The 19,479-nt window shown below is 46.9% G+C and overlaps 1 protein-coding gene across 6 annotated transcripts in view; it reads right to left on the reverse strand.

Moving 5' to 3' along the window:
* LRRC42 (leucine rich repeat containing 42) overlaps positions 1 to 19,479 on the reverse strand; it is a 300,779-nt gene that overhangs the window by 114,180 nt on the left and 167,120 nt on the right. For all 6 annotated transcript variants that reach the window (XM_069642156.1, XM_069642154.1, XM_069642153.1 and 3 more), the window contains one exon: positions 14,968 to 15,081. In XM_069642156.1, coding sequence (XP_069498257.1) covers positions 14,968 to 15,081 — 114 coding nt within the window. The remainder of the gene's footprint in view (positions 1 to 14,967; positions 15,082 to 19,479) is intronic.

A 19,479-nucleotide genomic window follows, 5' to 3' on the forward strand; every position in this document is an offset into this window, starting at 1 on the left:
AAATACAAATTTAAAGTGCAACAAACAGTCGAGGGACTCAACGTAATAACCATACCACACAAAAAATAAAACCATCCACAACATGCAAGAAATATGTAAGCAGAGAACACAATATCACAAAGAGAAGAACAAGTTACTTTCTTACCTGGTAACGTTCTTTCGATGGGATGGTCCGACGACGTATTCCATATCTATGACATGTAATCACCACAGCTGTGCTGCTTCGGAAACTTTTTTTTCTGCGTCCTGCGTCGATGACGTCGATGCGCCGTCGTCGAGGGCCTCCTCCGACGTCATCCGATGTGATAAGTAGGACGCACGACGCCCGTAGCCTCAGTTGTAGTTTTTTCCCCCAGAACGTGTGACACTAGTCAACTGCCAGTCAGACACAAAGCCTTGCGGAACGTAAGCTGCAATCGCAAAAGAAATTCTGCAGCGGGGAAGGCAGGGCGGGAGCGATATGGAATACGTCGTCGGACCATCCCATCGAAAGAACGTTACCAGGTAAGAAAGTAACTTGTTCTTCGAGGGGATTGGGTCCTCCGACGTATTCCATATCTATGACAGACTCCCAAAGCAGTACCAGATCAAGGAGGAGGGAAAGAATTTAGAATCAAAATTTAGAATAGCCAATCAAATAGCAGAGCAAAGGACCGCCTTGCCAAAGGCCAGATCATGTGCACGGATGGAATCGAGGGAATAGTGACGTACAAATGTATGCACTGAAGCCCAGGTGGCTGCATCACAGATGTTGCGAATAGGAACACCCCTGTGCAGGGCAGTAGACGCAGCCATACCCCTGGTAGAATGGGCCCACAAGCCAGCCGGTGGGTCCTTACCTGCCAAGCGGTAGCACTCCGAGATGGCCAAAATAATCCAGCGAGACAAAGTCTGTTTCGTCACAGCTTGCCCCAAACGCTTTCCAGCGTAACCAATAAAGAGTTGATCGTCCACTCTGACCCGGGACATGCGTGAAACATAAAAGCTTAAAGCTCTCCTAGGATCAAGCCTATGGAGCCTTTGCTCTTCCTTACCAGGATGCGGAGGAGGATAGAATGCCGGAAGAACAACCTTCTGGGCCAAATGAAATTCTGTCACTACCTTCGGAAGAAAAGAAGGACGAACTCTAAGGACAACCCTGTCCTTGTGAAATACAGTGAAGGGTGGCTTAACTGAAAGTGCCTGTAACTCACTCACTCTGCGAGCGGAAGTAACCGCAACTAAAAACACAGTTTTCAGAGTTAACAGCCTCAAAGGGCAAGAATGTAAAGGCTCAAACGCAGCACCCATAAGAAACTTAAGAACAAGGTTCAAATCCCAACCGGGCACCAGGAAAGGTGACGGAGGGAATACATTAGTGAGCCCTTTCAGAAACTGTGAAATTAAAAGGGATTTTAAAGTAAGAACACTCTTCAGACGAGCGCTTAAAGATGGACAGCGCCGCCAGGTAACCTTTAATGGTACCCACTTGCAAGCCCCTGTGGGCCAAAGAAAGCAAAAAGCACAGAACCATGGGGATGTCACATGCAAAAGGATCCACATTCAGAACTCTGCACCAGTCGCAGAACTTACGCCAACGGCAACGGTACAGAGACTTCGTTGCTGGCCTACGGGCCGAAAGCAACACCTCCATCACGTCTTCAGGGAGGTCCCAATCCCTATACCTCAACCTTTCAGAAGCCAAGCGTGAAGGTTGAGGGATCCGACCTCTGGATGGAGAACCTGACCCCCCTCCCGTGAGAGCAGATCATCTCGGTAGGGAAGACGACGCGGAGGGCAGATGGACAAGTCGAGAAGGTTCGGGTACCACGTCCTCCGAGCCCACGCCGGAGCAATGAGGATCATCCGGGAACCGAACTTCCGTAACCTCCGCAGCACTTGCGGGATGACGGGGACTGGAGGAAACGCGTACAGCAGCAGGAATGACCTCCCCACCACGAACGCGTCTCCCAAGGCTCCTTTTGGAGGAAATTCCCGCGAGCAAAACCTTTCGCACTTCCGGGTGACACTGGAGGCGAAGAGATCCACTTGAGGGGTCCCCCAAAGGGTGAAGATCTCCAGGAGAATCTCCTGAGCCAACTCCCACTCGTGAGAGATCGTGCTCTGCCTGCTCAGAGCGTCCGCCGTCACGTCTTCGTCTCCGGCCAGATGAACTGCCGAGATCGAAACTTCCTGCTGGATGGCCCAGAACTCGAGCTGCATCGCCTCCCTGCACAGAGGAAGTGACCCTGCCCCCCCCTTTTTGTTGAGGTAGTGCATGGCCATTGTGTTGTGCGTCAGGATCAGGACACTCTTTCCTCGCACAGTCGGCAGAAAAGCCTTCAGGGCTAGCCTGACGGCCCTCAGCTCCAACAGATTGATATGGAGTCTGGACTCCGACGGAGACCAACGACCGCTGACTGTCAGCCCGTTGGCATGAGCTCCCCAACCCGTGAGGGATGCATCCGTCACGATCGTCACCTCCGGCCAGGGAAGCCAAAATGGAGCCCCCTTTATCAAGTTGCCTTCGACGGCCCACCACAGAAGGTCCCGGGCGACCGAGGGCGGCACCTGAACCGGGTCCGACATCCTGCCGGAGGACTGTGACCATTGCGTGTTGAGCGCCCACTGCAAAGATCTCATCCGCAGGCGAGCCTCTGGCACCAGAAGAATGCAGGATGCCATGAGGCCGAGCAACCTCAAGAACTCGAACGCTGGGAGCGTCTGGGCATGCTGAAACTTGTGCACCATCTGCTGAATGTGAAGAGCCCTCATCTGGGGAGGAAAACACTGCCCCAGTGAAGTGTCGAGCACTGCTCCGATGTACTGGAGCCGCTGTGTTGGCGTCAGATGGGACTTCTTTAAATTGAGGGAGCAGCCCAGCCTGTGAAGGGAGTGGCAGGTGACGGACAGATGATCCAGGACTTGCTCGGGAGAGCTCCCCCTGATCAACCAATCATCCAGGTAGGGGTAGACGTGAATCCCCCCTTGCCTGAGATGCGCTGCCACCACCACCATGAGCTTGGTGAAAACCCTCGGGGCGGAGGTCAATCCGAACGGCAGGACCCGAAACTGAAAGTGCGAGTCGCCAACCGCGAACCTCAGGTACTTCTTGTGCTTGGGATGGATCGGCACATGGAAGTAAGCATCCTTGAGGTCGAGTGACACCAACCAGTCCTGAAGCTGAAGGGCCTGGAGGACTTGAGAGAGAGTAACCATCTTGAACTTGTCCTTCCTGAGGAGTTTGTTCAAACCGCGCAAGTCCATGATGGGTCTCAATCCCCCGTCTTTCTTCGAAATCAAAAAATAAGGGGAATACCATCCCTTGTTCCTCTCCGCTACAGGCACCAGTTCTATGGCGCCTTTCTCCAGCAGGGCTTGAATTTCCTGCGCAAGGAGCGGATCCGGACTCTGCAAAGAGAGGTTCCCCGGTGGATTGTCGCGAGGCCTGTGCCAAAAGGGAAGACAGTAGCCGTGGGCTATGATCTCCAGAACCCACACATCTGAAGTAATGGCACGCCACTCTACAAGATGCTGCGCCAGCCTTCCCCCAACCGGCGAACCATGGGACATGGCCTCATGACTGAGAGGGAGCAGCCGCGGCGTTACCTGAGGGCAAAGAGGCAACTGCCCGAGCGGCCTTGGCACCACGGGTACCCTGTCGTCCACCTCTGGTACCCCTGCGTTGGCCTCTTTGACTGCCAGCTCCTCTCGCTTTACTGAAGGACGAGTAATAGCGAAAGGAACCACCCCTCCACTGCTGTCCCCTAGGACGAAAAGGCGGAGGTTGGCGAACTGCAGCGCCCAACGACTTCGCTGCAGCCTTCGAGGTCTGCAACCTCTCAAGGCTCTCGTCAGCCTTGCTGCCAAAAAGGTGTTCACCGTCAAAGGGCATGTTGAGGAGCCGAGACTGCACATCAGGAGCAAACCCCGACTTCCGCAACCACGCAAACCTGCGTATCACGGTGCTCGCCGCCATGGACCTACTGACGCATTCAGCTAAGTCCAAACCCGACTGAACGGACTCACACATGGCATCCTTACCATCCTGGACCATAGCAAGGAAACCATCCCGTTCGTCCCCTTCGGGAATATGTTCAGCCGCTAACGCAACACAATTCCACAGAGTGTGTGTGAAACGAGACAAGGCACAAATGGAGTTGGCCGCCTGAAGCGCCATACCACCAGAAGAAAACACTTTCTTTGCCCAGCCATCAAAACGTTTGTCGTCCCTATCAGGAGGGATGGTAGGGTACGACGCCTGCACCACCAAACTCTCCGGAGTGGGGTGCCTGGTCAAGTAGCAGGGGTCGCTACTGGCTGGACGGTATTTTCGCGACAAGGATCTGCCCACTGCCGGGAGACTCTCCGGAGCAGTCCAAGCCGCTGACACCCTTCTCTGTAAAGCCATATGGAACGGCAGTACCGGATCAGTTGGGGGACCAACATCAAGGATGTCTGTCAGATCATCCTGCACAAACTCCCCTGGGGGAGCAGACCAACCCAAGTACTCGGAAACCCTAGCCATAAGGCGCCGGTACGAGGAATCGGCATGAGAGCCAGGCTCAGGCCTACAAAACTCCACCTCCGGAGAGGTGTCCAGTCTACTGGCATCATGCAGTGACTGTCTCAAATCGTCAAACTGACTATGGCCCGAGACAATGTCATCTGGAACCCGACTAGGAACCAGGCCATCAGAATCCTCATCCGCCTCTGAAATATAGTCCAGGTGGCGAAAAGAAGGCACCCGAGAGTGCTTGCTCTTAACCAGAGCCTTCCTAGGGGGTCCACCCGTGCCACGGGGTACCTCCGACACGAAAGGCGTCGATGGCGTCGAGCGAATCGGCGCCGGCGGCGAGAGAACCGGGATCGGCGTCGAGGAAATCGGTGTCGACGTCAGATGCAGCGCCTCCAGCATCGGCGGCGTCGACACAGCCCTCGAGGCTGGAGCCCCGAGCGTGTCCCTCGACGACATGAGCGTCGACGGCTTCGACGACTTCCTCAGAGCCGGAGCCTCAAGAAAGCCTGTCGACGCCCTCGACGCCTCAGACGTCGATGTCTTCCTCGAAGACCGCACAGGTGCACACGGTCTCGAACGCGTCGAGGACCGGGACCTGAAACGGGTACGTCGAGAACGAGTCCCCTTGTCCGAACGGGACCTCTCCCGTGACTCGTGCCGACCACTCTTGCGAGCGGTGTCTCTCGACCTCTCACGACCGACCCCACTCGGGGGCGCGGACGGCTTAGTACCCGGCGACTCAAGAATCGCCAGCATTTTCTTCCCGAAGGAAGCCCATTCCTCCGGCGTCGCACGGCTGTTGGGGTAAGCGACGTGCCGGGCAGAGTCCTCCGAAGAGGACCTGGAAGACGACCGGTGTCGGCGCTTCCGAGAATGCCTCGAAGAGGCTGAGGAGTGGCGAGACCGACTCCTAGAAGGAGACCCACGAGACTTCCGCCGATGACGCGGAGAGTCACCCCTGGAATCATCCGTCGAAAGCCCCGCCGACTTCGACTTCCTGGGCTTGGACACCCGACCTACCGACAACTTCTTCTTACGTTCGCGTAAGGCTTTGGACGTGAGCGACTGGCAGTCGATACAGTCATCCGTGTCGTGGACCTCCCCGAGGCACCAGAGGCAGGCGTTGTGCGAGTCCGTCACCGACATCTTGGACCCACACTCCCCGCACTTCTTGAAACCCGGACGCGGGGTCGAAGACGAAGTAGAAGACATCTTCACACGAAGGATTTTCACAAAACGAACAGGTTCGAAGAACCGAGAAGAACAGAACTCAAAAGAGTCGAGGCGTGAACCGAGAATCACGAAGCAACACGTTCGCGGAAAAAACGGAACTGAGGCTACGGGCGTCGTGCGTCCTACTTATCACATCGGATGACGTCGGACGTCGGAGGAGGCCCTCGACGACGGCGCATCGACGTCATCGACGCAGGAAAAAAAGTTTCCGAAGCAGCACAGCTGTGGTGATTACATGTCAGATATGGAATACGTCGGAGGACCCAATCCCCTCGAAATACATCTTAAGACACCGCATCCATTAGCACAATTAAAAACACAACAATACATACAATATCTCCGTAGAGAATACAAATCCCTAACCTTCAAATAGTAAAATATACAAAACTAAATTCTCATCCTCCATAAAAGACTTGATATTTTAAAAGCTTCCTTAATACAATTAGTTACATCGGATAAGAATTTGCCATCATTACGATTCATGAAAAAATGTATTGCGCCAATACATGTTCTTATATTGTTCTGATTAAAATGTAGCCTAAGCCAGCGTTTCCTCATGTGAATTGTAAACCTGCAGACTGTTCAAAAAATGTGCAAAATACCCCCCACAACCCAAGCCACAGGGTCACATTTTCTCTAATCTTAACCATGGTACTCTCGCTTGCAGAGGTATTACATTCATTCATGCCATAATCAATAGCCTACAGCTACATGAGCATGTAGTCGGACTATTGATGGTGAGGATTTCAGGAGCACTCGGGCCAGATCGTAAAGAGGGAAGTGTAACCACTCGTTCTAGAAAAGCTCCCACTTCAATCTCTGCTACCCTTTTCATAAGGAAAGATTTGTGAAAAGATTTTAAGAGTTTAAATGCACATCCCATACTTCCTCAAACGTCAATCTCCAACGGCACATTAGTTTCCGCCTGCTCCTGAACCAGTTTCCATTGACTTTTCTTGGATATTTGCTGAGTTCCGATACCGCAGCGGAAAGATTAGTGTTCGTTAAAGGAGTATATAAACATTTTAAAAAGAAGTCCAGAAAGTGCTGCTCTGCTAAAAGGGTGATGTTCACCACACCCAATTCATAGGGTAGGATGCCTGCTGGAGTATTTGGAGGTAAACCTACTAACCCTTATTTTACACCTTTTCTAGTGGGTTAGACGATGCAGCACCCCATACTTATGAATCGCTCTATTGAGCTTGAACTGCATTAACTGTAGGCATTTATCCAGGCGTTTCGCTCCAAATTGATGGTAAAAACTCATAAGTATGCCCAGAGCCACTACAGCCTGCTTAGAAATTGTGCTTATAGGATTTTTCCAAGACCCGTTATTGCAAAAAAAGCAGGCCCAGATATTTGTATTCATGCACTACCTCTAGCTGTTGACTTTCAATTGACCAATTAGGGGGGCTCTTCGTTTTTTTTGTTGCCAAAAGCCAGGAATTTTGATTTGCCAAGATTTAATGTCAACCCGTGATCTTTAAAGTACTTGTTGGCATAATTCAAACTTATCTATAAACCATTAGGGGATAAGTGTAGCAGCACTGAATCATCTGCATGTAACAATGCATTTAGCTGAACCCTATTTAAGGAAGGGGGAATTAGAAGGGTATGTACGGCCATAGGATTAAAGCCGCACAGAAATAGGGGGAATAAAAGGGGAGCCAAAGGGCATCCCTGTTTCACGCCTCTATTACCGATAAATGCCCTTGAATACCTGTGCTGCCCATCACATCTGACAGATATCCTGGAGTCTATGTATAAAGCCTAAGTCGCTGCCAAAAGTACAGATGGAACCAAAAAGGGATTTTAGCTTCTTCCATAATAACAATCGGCTTACAGAATCGGAAGCCTTAGACAAGTCATGAAGTGCTGCATAAGCCAAGACTTCCAGATTCTTCAATATTCCGATGCAAGTTGCATGTAAAATAAAACACTGATATACTGTCTAGTATACTTTGTGAAACCTGCCTGCATGTTTGGGACCACGTGATTCTCATTACTCATGCATACAGTCTCTCTACTAGGCAAGCCGCAAAACATCTTATAAGATGCATCCAACTATGCTTTGGGACGATAACAGGGAGGGACTGAGAAATCACCTTTTTTTAAATAAAGGAACAATCAAACTCCTTTGCCACGCAATGGGAGTGGCATTTAAACGGGCTAGCGAATTAAATACCTGAACTAAAACCAGTGCCGACCAATCACATGCTTCCCCATAAATTTCAGGTCTAGGGCGATCGGGGCCTGGGGCTTTTCCTTTTTTAAAGTCTTTAGTTGGGCTTTGATTTCAGCTAAAACGGACTGGGGCCATGTCCATAGGGTTCTTTAACCAGGGCAAGGCCTTCACCCCTACCATAGAAACGCCCGATTTGCCCATTGGTCATAGGCTATGGACCTCCCCCAAATGGCTCAGTAGGCAAGGCCTGAGGCCATTCCCAGTGTCCATTCTGCCCCTGGAACCTCAGAGCCATCATATAGGACTACCTGGCATAGCCAGTATAACTGTGGCAGAGCTGTGATATACTCATAACCTGATAGATCTACTGGCATGGCCACAGTGGATACTTTGCCTTGAGCAGGACCCTTGATTCAGCTCCATGAAACCTTGATCCAAACTATGAACCCTCTTACTTTGCAATCAACCCTGCCCAAGAGCCCACCCACTCCAAATCACCTAGTTGGCTGACTGGCATGGTCTAGACACATGCTCACTGGCTATTGTAAGGTGCAGAAGAAAGAGGCTGACCCAAAGGTGGCATATTTGTGAGTAAATGCATTTCTTCAGTGAAAAAGAGAAAAGATCTCTAGGAGGCAGGGTGGGGGGGATTTACTGCCTCAACTAAAAGATTGAATGATTGTCCGAATTTCGAACAACTCAAAATGGCCACTGTCAAGAAAAACCTTGCTTCTGTCCCTCACACTAGAAACTATAACTAAAGTAGTATCATTCTGGCCCATCCAAGGAGAATGACTCCCTTCTCCTGGGTTCAAGTTCCTTGTTTGTTCTATTCAGTTCAAAATAGTCTTGTCTCACACCCCGATTGTAGAGTCCAAAGCAATCTGGTACTCCCTCTTGGTGGGTCAGAAGAACATCTGCCGTTGAGGTCCGCAACCCTTTTCTGACAGGTTATTGGCCTTGGGACTACGACCAACATGAGGAAGATGTCCTTTGATGCAAAAATCACTAAGGTGGAATTTAATGTGTGTGCAATATTCCCCCCACGCGATTCCCCCAGCACTTTTTGCTGGACACTTGTTTTTTTTTTACCAGTTATCATGAGTGAGCTGGACCCTATTTCTACACTCAGTCAGTCTTTTACTTAATCTCTGTGAACCTTTTTCATCCCTTTTGGATGTATCTTTTTGAAGTAATGCTTTCATCCACCTTTTAAGGCCTCTGCAATATATTATTGCATAACACAGCACTTTCTGTGCAGTGTTGTTGGCAGCTCTTTGCACTGCCCTTTTTATTTCCATTGTGACAACTACTGTTTCAAAGTATAGGGGAATACTTTTATGTAGCCTTATTTTTATTTTGTGGAATCAGCTCACCCCACCTTATGTGGAGTGCTGAGGGGACACAATGAATCACTTTTTCCACCTCTCCTGTAACTTTCTAGTTACAATGTAAAGATCATCTGAGTGGCTGGTGGTAGTGGATATTTTCGACCTATTTTTAGTGAAACTTGCATGCATGGCTGCTGTCGCAGCTGTGATAAGGGACACATGGGCCAACATTGATATAAAATGGTGCTGGTCTTTTTCTCTTGATTGCTTGCCCTTTCTAGGGCCTTCTTCTGTCGTGCTCGGTGGGTGAGGTCAGGATAGTTCTTTTGTCTTTGGCAAACTTCCTTGTAAAAGCCTGGGAAGGCTCTCGAGTGCCTGAAAGGACTGGAAGTGGAGGAGGGGACCGTACCGCCCCTGGTTTTTGTCCTGCAATGCAGCTGCCTGGATCCATTCTGAAACTGGGAGGCTGGCTGTCCTTCTGGACAAGCCAGCCCCCAGGTTTGCATGTATGGCGATTGGATGTTCCAGCCATGTTTCCTGCATAAAGGCAAGGGTTCTGGAGCAGCAAGAGAGTCGACCCATGGAAAGAAGAATCGGAGTAAGAAGAAGCATGTCTGTAGCGACCGCCAAGGACTGCTGAGTGACTGCTACAGCCTAAGCCTACTCTTCTGATCGACAGGGATGATCTAGACCGGACGACTTCCTCCCCTGGACTGGTGGGACTAACCAGTCTCGAGAAGACCTGCATTTTGAGCCATCCCTCGAAGAGCTGCAACTGTCCTGGGCTGCAATTTCCCCAATACTCTGGGACCTGGACCAATTTGCTCTGCTTTATCTCCTGAAGCGCGGTTTCGGCCTGGAACTTTGTGGGCATTGTGCTGGACCTCAGTTACTCTTTCCCACTCTGACACGTCTCCCCTTCCAAGTCGGGGACCGAGCAACGGAGAGAAGTCTGCTGTGTGACAACCATCGCTGAACCGAAGCCTGTGTAGAGTCCCAACGAGCCAGTGAAGATCGTCTGCTGGATGTCCCATCCAAAGACCCCGGCCGTCTGCTCCCACCAAAAGTTCCTTCTTCAGCCTCCAGGACAAGAATCCGAACATGAGCTGCTGTCACCTCACGTGGGGACCCGCCGGTGGCAGTCTTCTTTCTTTAAGAAAAGGTTGTGTCCTCTCCCAGGTATTAAACTGGGTGCTTGCTTTGTTGAATCTGACTCCTCCTTAGCTTTCCAAGACACATTGGGGTGGACAACCCAACTGTGTTCTTCCTGGCCTAAGCACACTGGTCCTTTTGTCTACAAATCATCAGATGTCTGCCTGACCTACCTAAACCAGCTTTTAACTAAACATTTTACATACCTGCTATCACCGAACAAACCTGCTATTTTTGACAACTGACGGTGCTTGCCTTCATTTGTTTTGCCGGCCAAGGGCCCTGGTTCCCCCGCACCTCTTCTGACTCAGACTCTTATCCCCAGATAGGGTTGGACTTCTTAAAGTATAGGCTGCTTAAAAGTACTTATAATAATAAACTGAAGAGCAGGGAACCCCCGCCCTCTGGATTGGGGAAATACAACACTCATTTTCAGAAAAGAAAGTCCAGGGGACACAATTTACAAAAGTATCACAATGTATTTTAGTCGATAGTGACTAAATCATGAACAAATCATAGAACAATTAATTCAATGCAAGTAAATTAAATAAATCACAACTCACTCACATCTGAACTGGGCAATGTGCCCTAGTCCCGACACTCCTATCCATATCCACTACTGACACTCATACATAACAACAGTTAGAATGATAAAACATCACAATATAAACAATATTTACAAATGGTATATTTTTCTCTCTCCTAGAAAGGGTGCGATTTGATGTTTTTAAAACAATCACATTTCCAGGTGCTTCAGCAGTATTTTGTAAATTGTGCCCTCTGAACTTTCTTTGCTTAAAAGTTCTTACCAGTACCTGGGTTGGGTTACTTAATGTTTGTTACAACAATTGATTTCCTACTTTACTTACCTGTATTCAGCTGAAGTTTTCTATTGCCTCAAGCACTGCTTAAATGTCTTACTGTATAAATGGGAATAAGTTTACTTACCTATGATTCTAATATTGTGTTTAGTTGCCTTAGCATTTTTAAAAATGTGCCCAAGTGTATTCTTAACTAACGGTGTGCCCGGAGTTCTTCAGACTTACCTACAGCCCTTCTCTCCCTCCTACACTAAGCCTGGCTGCTAAGCCATAGCTACCAAACCTTTTGGGTGGTTCAGGCCAAATCTAAGAATTGGAGCTTTGTACAGCTAAGAGTGAGTCTTCTCTAGTCCTACCATAGGAGGACTTTAGTAAAACTCCCTAACAGTCGCACAATCACATTGGGGTCCTTGATCCTTCTCTGGTGGTCAATGGGTTTGTTACCATCACTGACACACAGAGGATTTCCTCTAATGCAAAGTTCACACACATATATTCTTTCAAATTAGGGGACTTTTGTCTGTCCACGTTTCCCCCAGGTGCCATTAATCTGTCATCAGGAACCTCTTGTGCTCCCACCGGTCAACCTGCTCTCTCTCTCCTGTACCTTCTGGCATCTTCCCGCCCGGCTTCCGTCTCTCCTATGGTCTGCACTTACCTTGTCTTGGTCTTCGTTGGGTTCTGGTTTGCTGCGGCAGCTCTGCATCCTTTGGCTCCTTGCAGTATCAGCACCTGTTACAGACCAGGCGGTCCACTTCCTCCTGGAGGCCGTGCTACAGCCTCGCCAGCTTCTGGCAGGGACTTGCCTTGGACCCGGTAGAGACGCCTTTCCTCCTCCAACGGCGTCACACTCTCCAACCCTTTGAATCTCCCACGCTGAACATGGTGTCAAGTCCCTCTTCGGTTTTTAAAGTCTGTACAAGTATGTTTCTTCCTAGAAAGCTAGAATGCTTCTCTGAGTTCACAGAAGTGTTCTTCCTGCATCTGTGTATCCTCTTCGTGTCAATACTTGCCTCCCAGGTATTCTTCTTCGTCTCAGTACTGGAGTCAGTCAATGGTATAATGGCACAGTAGCAAATGGAAGTGCTAGCAAGTGGAGGTTGGTTAAAAGATGGTAAAGGGCTGGGGAAGGTTAGGCTGGGGATGTTGTGCCTAATTCTACCCAGGTGATTGTCATCCTTTTTGGAGGGCGGGGAGGAACTCCCCATAAAATCCTGCATTATAGCACCCTCAGGGGGACTATCGGGTAGTGGCCTCACCTCCCTGGCCTCGTGGAATGGGGCTCCCCCTCGGGGAGTAATGACATCTGATGAATTGTCACACTAGATTATATCGACACCCCCCCAGCCCCAAGACACATAGTTGCTACTGGCCATGGCAAATTGCCACTGTACTTCCAAAGGTACACTGTCTGTAGCAGAGGGCATCATTAGCTTCAGCCCTCCTTAGACTCCGAGTGGGCCGTGGCCTATGCAATAGCTACTATTGGGCCTAAAAGTGGACACAAGGCCACATCGTCCTCTATAGTGTGGGCCACCACTCTGGTCCATGGCTGAAAAATGTTTGAAAAGAAGATGGTGCCTTATTGTACAGCATTGAGGTCCCCTTTGCACCTGGCCTGGTAGGGTGGGGGCTATGTGCAAATTGGTGTAATGATACCAAGGTTATAAGCCACCCAAAAAGTGCTCTTCCAACTTAGCCATAACTACAGTAGCCATCACTGACTCTGTGATATGTAGTCCAATGTCTCAAAACCTATATGCTAAAATTGAAACCAAAAGAAACTATTTCTTAGATGTGAACTGAAACAGAACTGGCATAGAACCACTGAAGATATTCCACCCCTGTTGTAACCAGTCTGCTGTCACAAGCTTTTTACTTTTCCAAATATTTTCTACAGGAGTATTTAGCACCATATCGGTTTTTGTACATTTACTGAACTGTTAAGAAGGTGGTTTGGGTAGTGCAGTTTGCCCTTCTTGTGCCCTGTGCATCCCTGCCCCCCCTCTCCATACCTGCATCGATTAATCGGCAGATAGTGCCTTGCAAGCTCAACACTTTCACCCTACCTTTTTCTTGCTTCTCGCAGTCCCTTTTTCCCCTTGGTACTCTCACCCTCTTTCTCTCAATCCTCAAGGCTTCTTTTACCCTCATAGAACTGCTTTCCAATGCTAGTACTATGGCCTTTGCCATAGTTTTTCTTTACATTCTGCCACTTGTGACTGAATGGATGAAGGACTACTCATGAGCTTTGGAAAAAATAATTTTCAAATAAAATGAAATATCTGCCAGGTGTAACAGGAGTTTAGATATGCGTTTATATATAGCCGGATTGTGATAACCCTTTAAAATGATCTTCACTTTGCCTTCCCCATCAAGGCAGATAATATTTTTCCAATGCTAAACCATAATTGCGGCCATGGAGAGAGAGAATCGCCTTCACTGTTCCTTCAGTTTCTGATTAAGGCAGAAGGGCTAGGATATGCCAACAGGCAATCTTGTCAAAACCATGATGAGGAATCCTGCTGGATAACCTTTTACTAGCATTGCTAGTCTGGAGCAGTTGGGTGTAGGCATTGGGGTGAGACAAGAAGGGAGGCTTGAGAAACATGACTGAGAAGCTTGTTTGCAGAAGAGACATTGTAAGCCTTTCATAACGGAATACCAGCCTTCTTGGCCTTTGAAAGTGTAGGTTATTGACCCTCTACTACAATTAAAGATCGAAGTAAAACAAGCTAGTGTTGTGCTGTATTTTAATACTAAGCTGGCATATTTATGAACTGTAGAACAGGATTTAAAGGATTAATTGATAAGTAAAAAAAATAAAAATAACATTTGCTGCACTTGCCATAGGCCATACCTTCAAGTTTATTTAGATGACTACAAGCAATTGTTAGCAACAAATGCTACAGGATCTCGAAGGTCATGGGTGACATCAGTAAAGGAGCCTAGGAGAGGGCTATATTCAGTTAGCACATTAATTCACCTATGTATCTCCTTTCCACTTTAACTTTTGAAATTTTACAACAAAGTGCACCAAATGTTGCATGATACTTACCCACATCCAGTTATATAGATGTACAGTTTGGCAAGTATAGTTTCAGGATCATACACGAGGAAAAGAAAAACAGGTCTTATTTTGTTTTGCATGGAGAATTCCAGGGGAGACTTTCAGAACAAATTTCTCAAAATTACCCATATCAGTTTATCATTTTGGTGAACACCAATAACATTTTGAAATTTGGGAAGCTTAAAATGGTCCAAATTTGTTTCACCATTTTACATAAAAATAGTTTAAATATATTTTATTTCGAGATGAAAAATACTAAGGAAACATTGCATAAAATGACAATGATAATACTGTATGCAACTTTGGACACACAACCAACCAACGAAACAGAAACTGTCTCCCCACCTCTGTACTCTACAAAATATGAGAAAATGAATTTAGGATAGTAAAACTCATTGGAGCCTCACTATGATTCAGGTCTCCAAGTCTCTCTACTGTGTATTATAAGCAATTACGAAACTGAACTCTCATTTTCAGTTTCCAATCCTAAACAAAAAGCAAGTTAACAGTAGGTGTTTGCCCCCACGTATACTTTAACATGGTGGGCCTTCCTGAAATGGCAGCAGTTCTCATTCACAGAAAAGAAAGTTTCCAAAAAATATAAAAACGTCATTAATCTTATTTTACATCCTAAACTTATTAATGCATGGATATGACAACTGCTGAAATAAAAGTACCTGTTCTGCCCAACCTTGTGTCTTGCAGCTTAAATGATCAAATTCTTTTAAAGGATCTTCTGCATAAACCAGGCCTAAATTGTCCATAATTTTCTGACGGACTGCTTTCTTGTCCTGTGAAAACAATTTGCGAGTTTAGTTTCTGTTCAAGAAAGTCTTTTAATTATTTGTTTTAGAAGCAATGGGCATTGTCTGTTTGCTGGAAAGAATGCCAACTAGGATCTCTTTAAATATCAGGCTCACAAGTTCAATGCATAACAGTGCTGACTGGGAGTGTTGTTTCCAAGGTCAATAATTGAATAGCATTTTAGCCAGGTTATCATATTGTACCAGCTATTAACTGTGCCTTAATGAACTTCATTAAGGTATGTTAATAGCCTTTAGACATGGACACTGGGGTGACTAGATCCTATTGAGGTGGTAAACAGGAAAATCTTAAAATGGGATGCAGCGCTATTGGAGACTCAGACTACAAGTATAGTGCTTATCTTAAAGTAGGAAACGTCCACCACCATGGGTATGCTAAATTCATATGTGTAGCTAATTTCTATTGCAGGCGTCCTATATTTGAAGGAATATTTTACACGACCACAGAAGAAAGAAGTGTTAAGGAGGAAAAACAGATGCTTCCAGCTTATACAGTAAAAGGTGCTTTAGGAGACTATGAGAAATTAACAGATTATTTTGGAAAATTCACTGCAAATAAATCGGGAGAACTGTGGTCTTTAAATGTAAGTATTACTGGGACATGTTGGCAAAATCATTTTACAACCTTTATACAACTGAGTAGGGTGCATGAGTAGTATAGGAACTGTGGCACAATCTACTCTCCCCAACACCCTTTTAAGAGTCTGACAGGGGCTTAACCCAACTTCACTTCAGGGAAGCTCCTCAGGCTCATGGCACATATTTTGTTCATAATGAATTAGTGAAAAAGGAAACTAATTTGGAGAACACTTTTGTTTACTGGTTCTAATAACATGAAGTGCCATCTGTGGCGACAAGAAATGAAGGGACTGACCAAGTGGTGCTATAGTGGTTGTTAGAGACTTTTATTAAATGAAAAACCAACCCTTTCAATCCCCATCTATAAGGGAATTTCCCTACCTAAACTAATAAAACATTGGGTGCTCGTCAGGAGGTCTGTGAGCGTTAGGCAGTGTTTGTACACCAACTATGACTACAGGTGTAAGCAAAACTAACCTTTGGTATAAGTCTGTACTACACAGTTTTTCGTAGAGGAGCTGAGCAGCCAGGCGTATTTCAAGAGGGAATGTGAGCTGTAAGGATGTTACGCAGAGGTCTACAATCACAAGTATTCAAATAAACTCTTACACTTAAGGTTTCTTGGTTAAACACTTATTCATTTATTCAACATTCAGTTATAAAACATTCACTAGAAGGAGGCAGTTAAATATCATACATCAATACACTTCAATACTACACTCGTTAAGATTCTGAGGCATTTAAACTACTTTGAAGGAGGAGCAAAATGGCATTCAGAATACTTTTAGAAGGAAGCGCAAAAAGGAATAGGTTTAGAACATAAAAGAATCACAATTTCTTTAACAGTGCAGATATTTTGAGTTCAACAGAAGAGTCAATTCAATTCAACAGAATAGACCAAAGTCAATGGGATAGAGCAGTAAACGGTAAAGTCTCTGTAGAAGTTCTTAGTAGTAGTTTGTAAGCAGAAAAATTATACGTTGAGTCACAAGCCGATTAGGCCTGCTAGTTGCGAAGGTTTCAAGCACTTTTAGCGCGAGAGGTAAGTACTCTCACATTCTCGTTTCACAGTACCTTTCAAATGAAGAAAAAGATGCAAGTTCTCTCAATCGGGTTGGCACAGTACCTTAATATGAAGAAAAGATGTTGCTGAAGACTTCTGTTCCTGGCAGTTCCTGCAGATCTCGCTGTTCCTGAGCCTTAGTCATGGGGACAAGAGGGAGGACGTCGGGGGGACTCCTGTACTGCACGGGGACTGCTCAAAAAAGCTGGTAATTGGCAAATCTTCAATTCCGGTAGCTGTAGTAAAGCACACACACTGGTGTCCCTCTCCCTGGTTATTCAGTTTCCTGCAGCACTCTGAGGAAAATACAACCAGCTTAGAGAATGGTATCAAGGTGGCTTACGGGTCGAGTTGATTGGTCCCACCAACTCAAGGGGAAAGGTTGTCCTTGCAGGGTTTCTCTGTCGAGATGAACTTAGCGATTCGGGCCTGCTGCAGGGCTTCACCGGGCAAACCAATGGTCCAGGAGTTGCAGCAGCCATCCTCTTAAAACTCGTCTTCGGATCTTTTGTTCCAGTGGTCGACTCTGCCTTCCAAGCCAAGAGACTTGCCTTTTATCCAGTTTCCTCCCATTCATTCCAGCCTAGCCGCCACTCACCCAGCAGGGTGGCTGTCCTTGCAGGACTGTCAGCCAGCCAATCACGCCAGAGTGCATTTGGGTCTCCTAGGAGACTAATCACAGTGAATTTCGGGCACCTGCCTCACTTCCTGTCCACACCAGACACTCAGACGCCAGAGGCGGTCTTCAGTCCAGAATCCCACCAAAGGCATACGGACAAAGGGACAAAACCTGGTTTGGCGCGCAGAGCAAAACTCTAGATGGACCTTTCCATAAAGAAATGCCTAAAAAAGACCGGAACCTGTTTAAACAAAGGGGGCTCAGACGCCATCTTGAAAAACATGGCTCCCGCGATTTAACGCTACTGGTGTTCGCGGTCGGGAAAAATCATGGTAGTTCGTTGTAAAACCACTGCCACCAGCCATTTCGATAGGAAAGGGTAGCATTTGACTGCTACATGAGTAGCTAGACACAGGGGATACTAGCTAACCCCTCTAGCACTCTATTTTAAGATAGGGTGTGCTGGGTCTAGGATTTTAAAAAGACTAGTAAAGTCAATTTCACTTTACTTATTCTGGGAAACAGTAGTTTAACCCAGAGAAGGTATGTAAACCTTGAGAAAGCCTGTAAACGTTTCTCTGTGTCACTGCACTGAGGGTGCAGTGTGACGCACATGAAAAGATGATGCCTATGGAGTTGTCTAAAACTCCATAACCAAAGAAAACCCAAGAGTAAAACACACAGAATTAAAAGTTCAAAGTCCCAAAGTTTAGCAAAAGAGCTGGAGGGCTCTAAGGGAGAGAGGAATTAGCACATTTATGATAATTCTTCCTAACAGAGAGTCAAAACAAAATGGCACCGTCCCGGTCACAAAGGTTCCTACTCTATCCCTCACACTACAACAAAAACACCATAAAGTCCAGCTTTTGTTTGAAGTACAGGAGAATGATTCCCTTCTCATGGATGCAAAGTGTCCACAAACACCTCTCGGGTTGTTCAAAGCAAAAGTTCTGGGTTCTCTGTAACCCTACAGAAAATGAAATCACAATGTTCTTGTGGGGCTAAGAGAATGACTCCCTTCTCCTAGCGGGTTCCGCAATGCCTTTCACAGTTCTTAAGATTTGTAGCTCCCTTATGAGGTTTTCGCAATGTCTGGGTTTTGCACATCTCTTGATCTGCCCCACTGGGACGATGAAGCTGTTCCTGGAGTCCCTCTCGACTCTCCAGCAACATGCTTTTGTGGAACTGGACTGCAAATTGTACAACAAAAAACTGGTTTATTGTTTTCTTTAGGGCTTCACAGTCTCGCAGGATTCTCGATTCTCCTAGTTTTTCAAGCAAAAAGAAAATTACCATGAATTTTCTTATCTTCAGGAGGGCAATGTTAAGGTCATAAACTGAAAGGACAGGACTCTTGACAGGATCTGGTGTTGGCCAATCAGCAATGTGTAACAGACTAATGACAGGTTGGGGTTTGGTTTGATGGGCCAGCCCTAGATGATTCTGGGGTGTGCCCAGAAGGACCTCTGCGTCTCCATTATTAGTACATTCTTTTTTAGCGCATCATGCCCATAGGCCTCAGTGCGCTCACAGACAGACAACAAATAACAAAAGGGAAAAGGTATCAGGCACAGAAGACAACAGTATAGGCTTTCACCCTAATTCTCAAGAGTTACGCCAGACAGGTGGCCGAGTATCAAAACAGGTGCCGCCAAACTTCTTCAGTTTGAAACGAGGCACAATCAATTCATTTTTCCATTCGAACGCAAAACAGGGGCATTCCGGATTCGTTGTGTCAGATAAGTGGGGGCCTGATTTGAAAGACATTTGTATGCAAGAGATAAAATCGGTTTCTTTCGGATTGTACTCAAGACGGTAATCCCTTGAATACGTTTTAACAGGTGTCTGGTTTCCAGAGCTGTACCACCGACTTTAATCCCAATGGCTAAAGTGATGGTTAGCATGGTTACTTTACTGCACTTGATCTTTGTGAGTGATAACCCTCGTGATATTATTGGTGTCCTCTGAAGCGCTTTTGGCCCTCGGCCAGACTTCTAATAATTCATGTTACCACGTACTTGGTGTCGGTAGTCTTCTCTGGTTCGGGCTGGGTTTGCGTGATGGTCAATTGCCTTTTTCCACTCTCGTCATGGTTTGCTTACTG

Source organism: Ambystoma mexicanum, chromosome 1q (assembly GCF_040938575.1).
Source record: "Ambystoma mexicanum isolate Mex_15411 chromosome 1q, UKY_AmexF1_1, whole genome shotgun sequence".
Taxonomy (NCBI): domain Eukaryota; kingdom Metazoa; phylum Chordata; class Amphibia; order Caudata; family Ambystomatidae; genus Ambystoma; species Ambystoma mexicanum.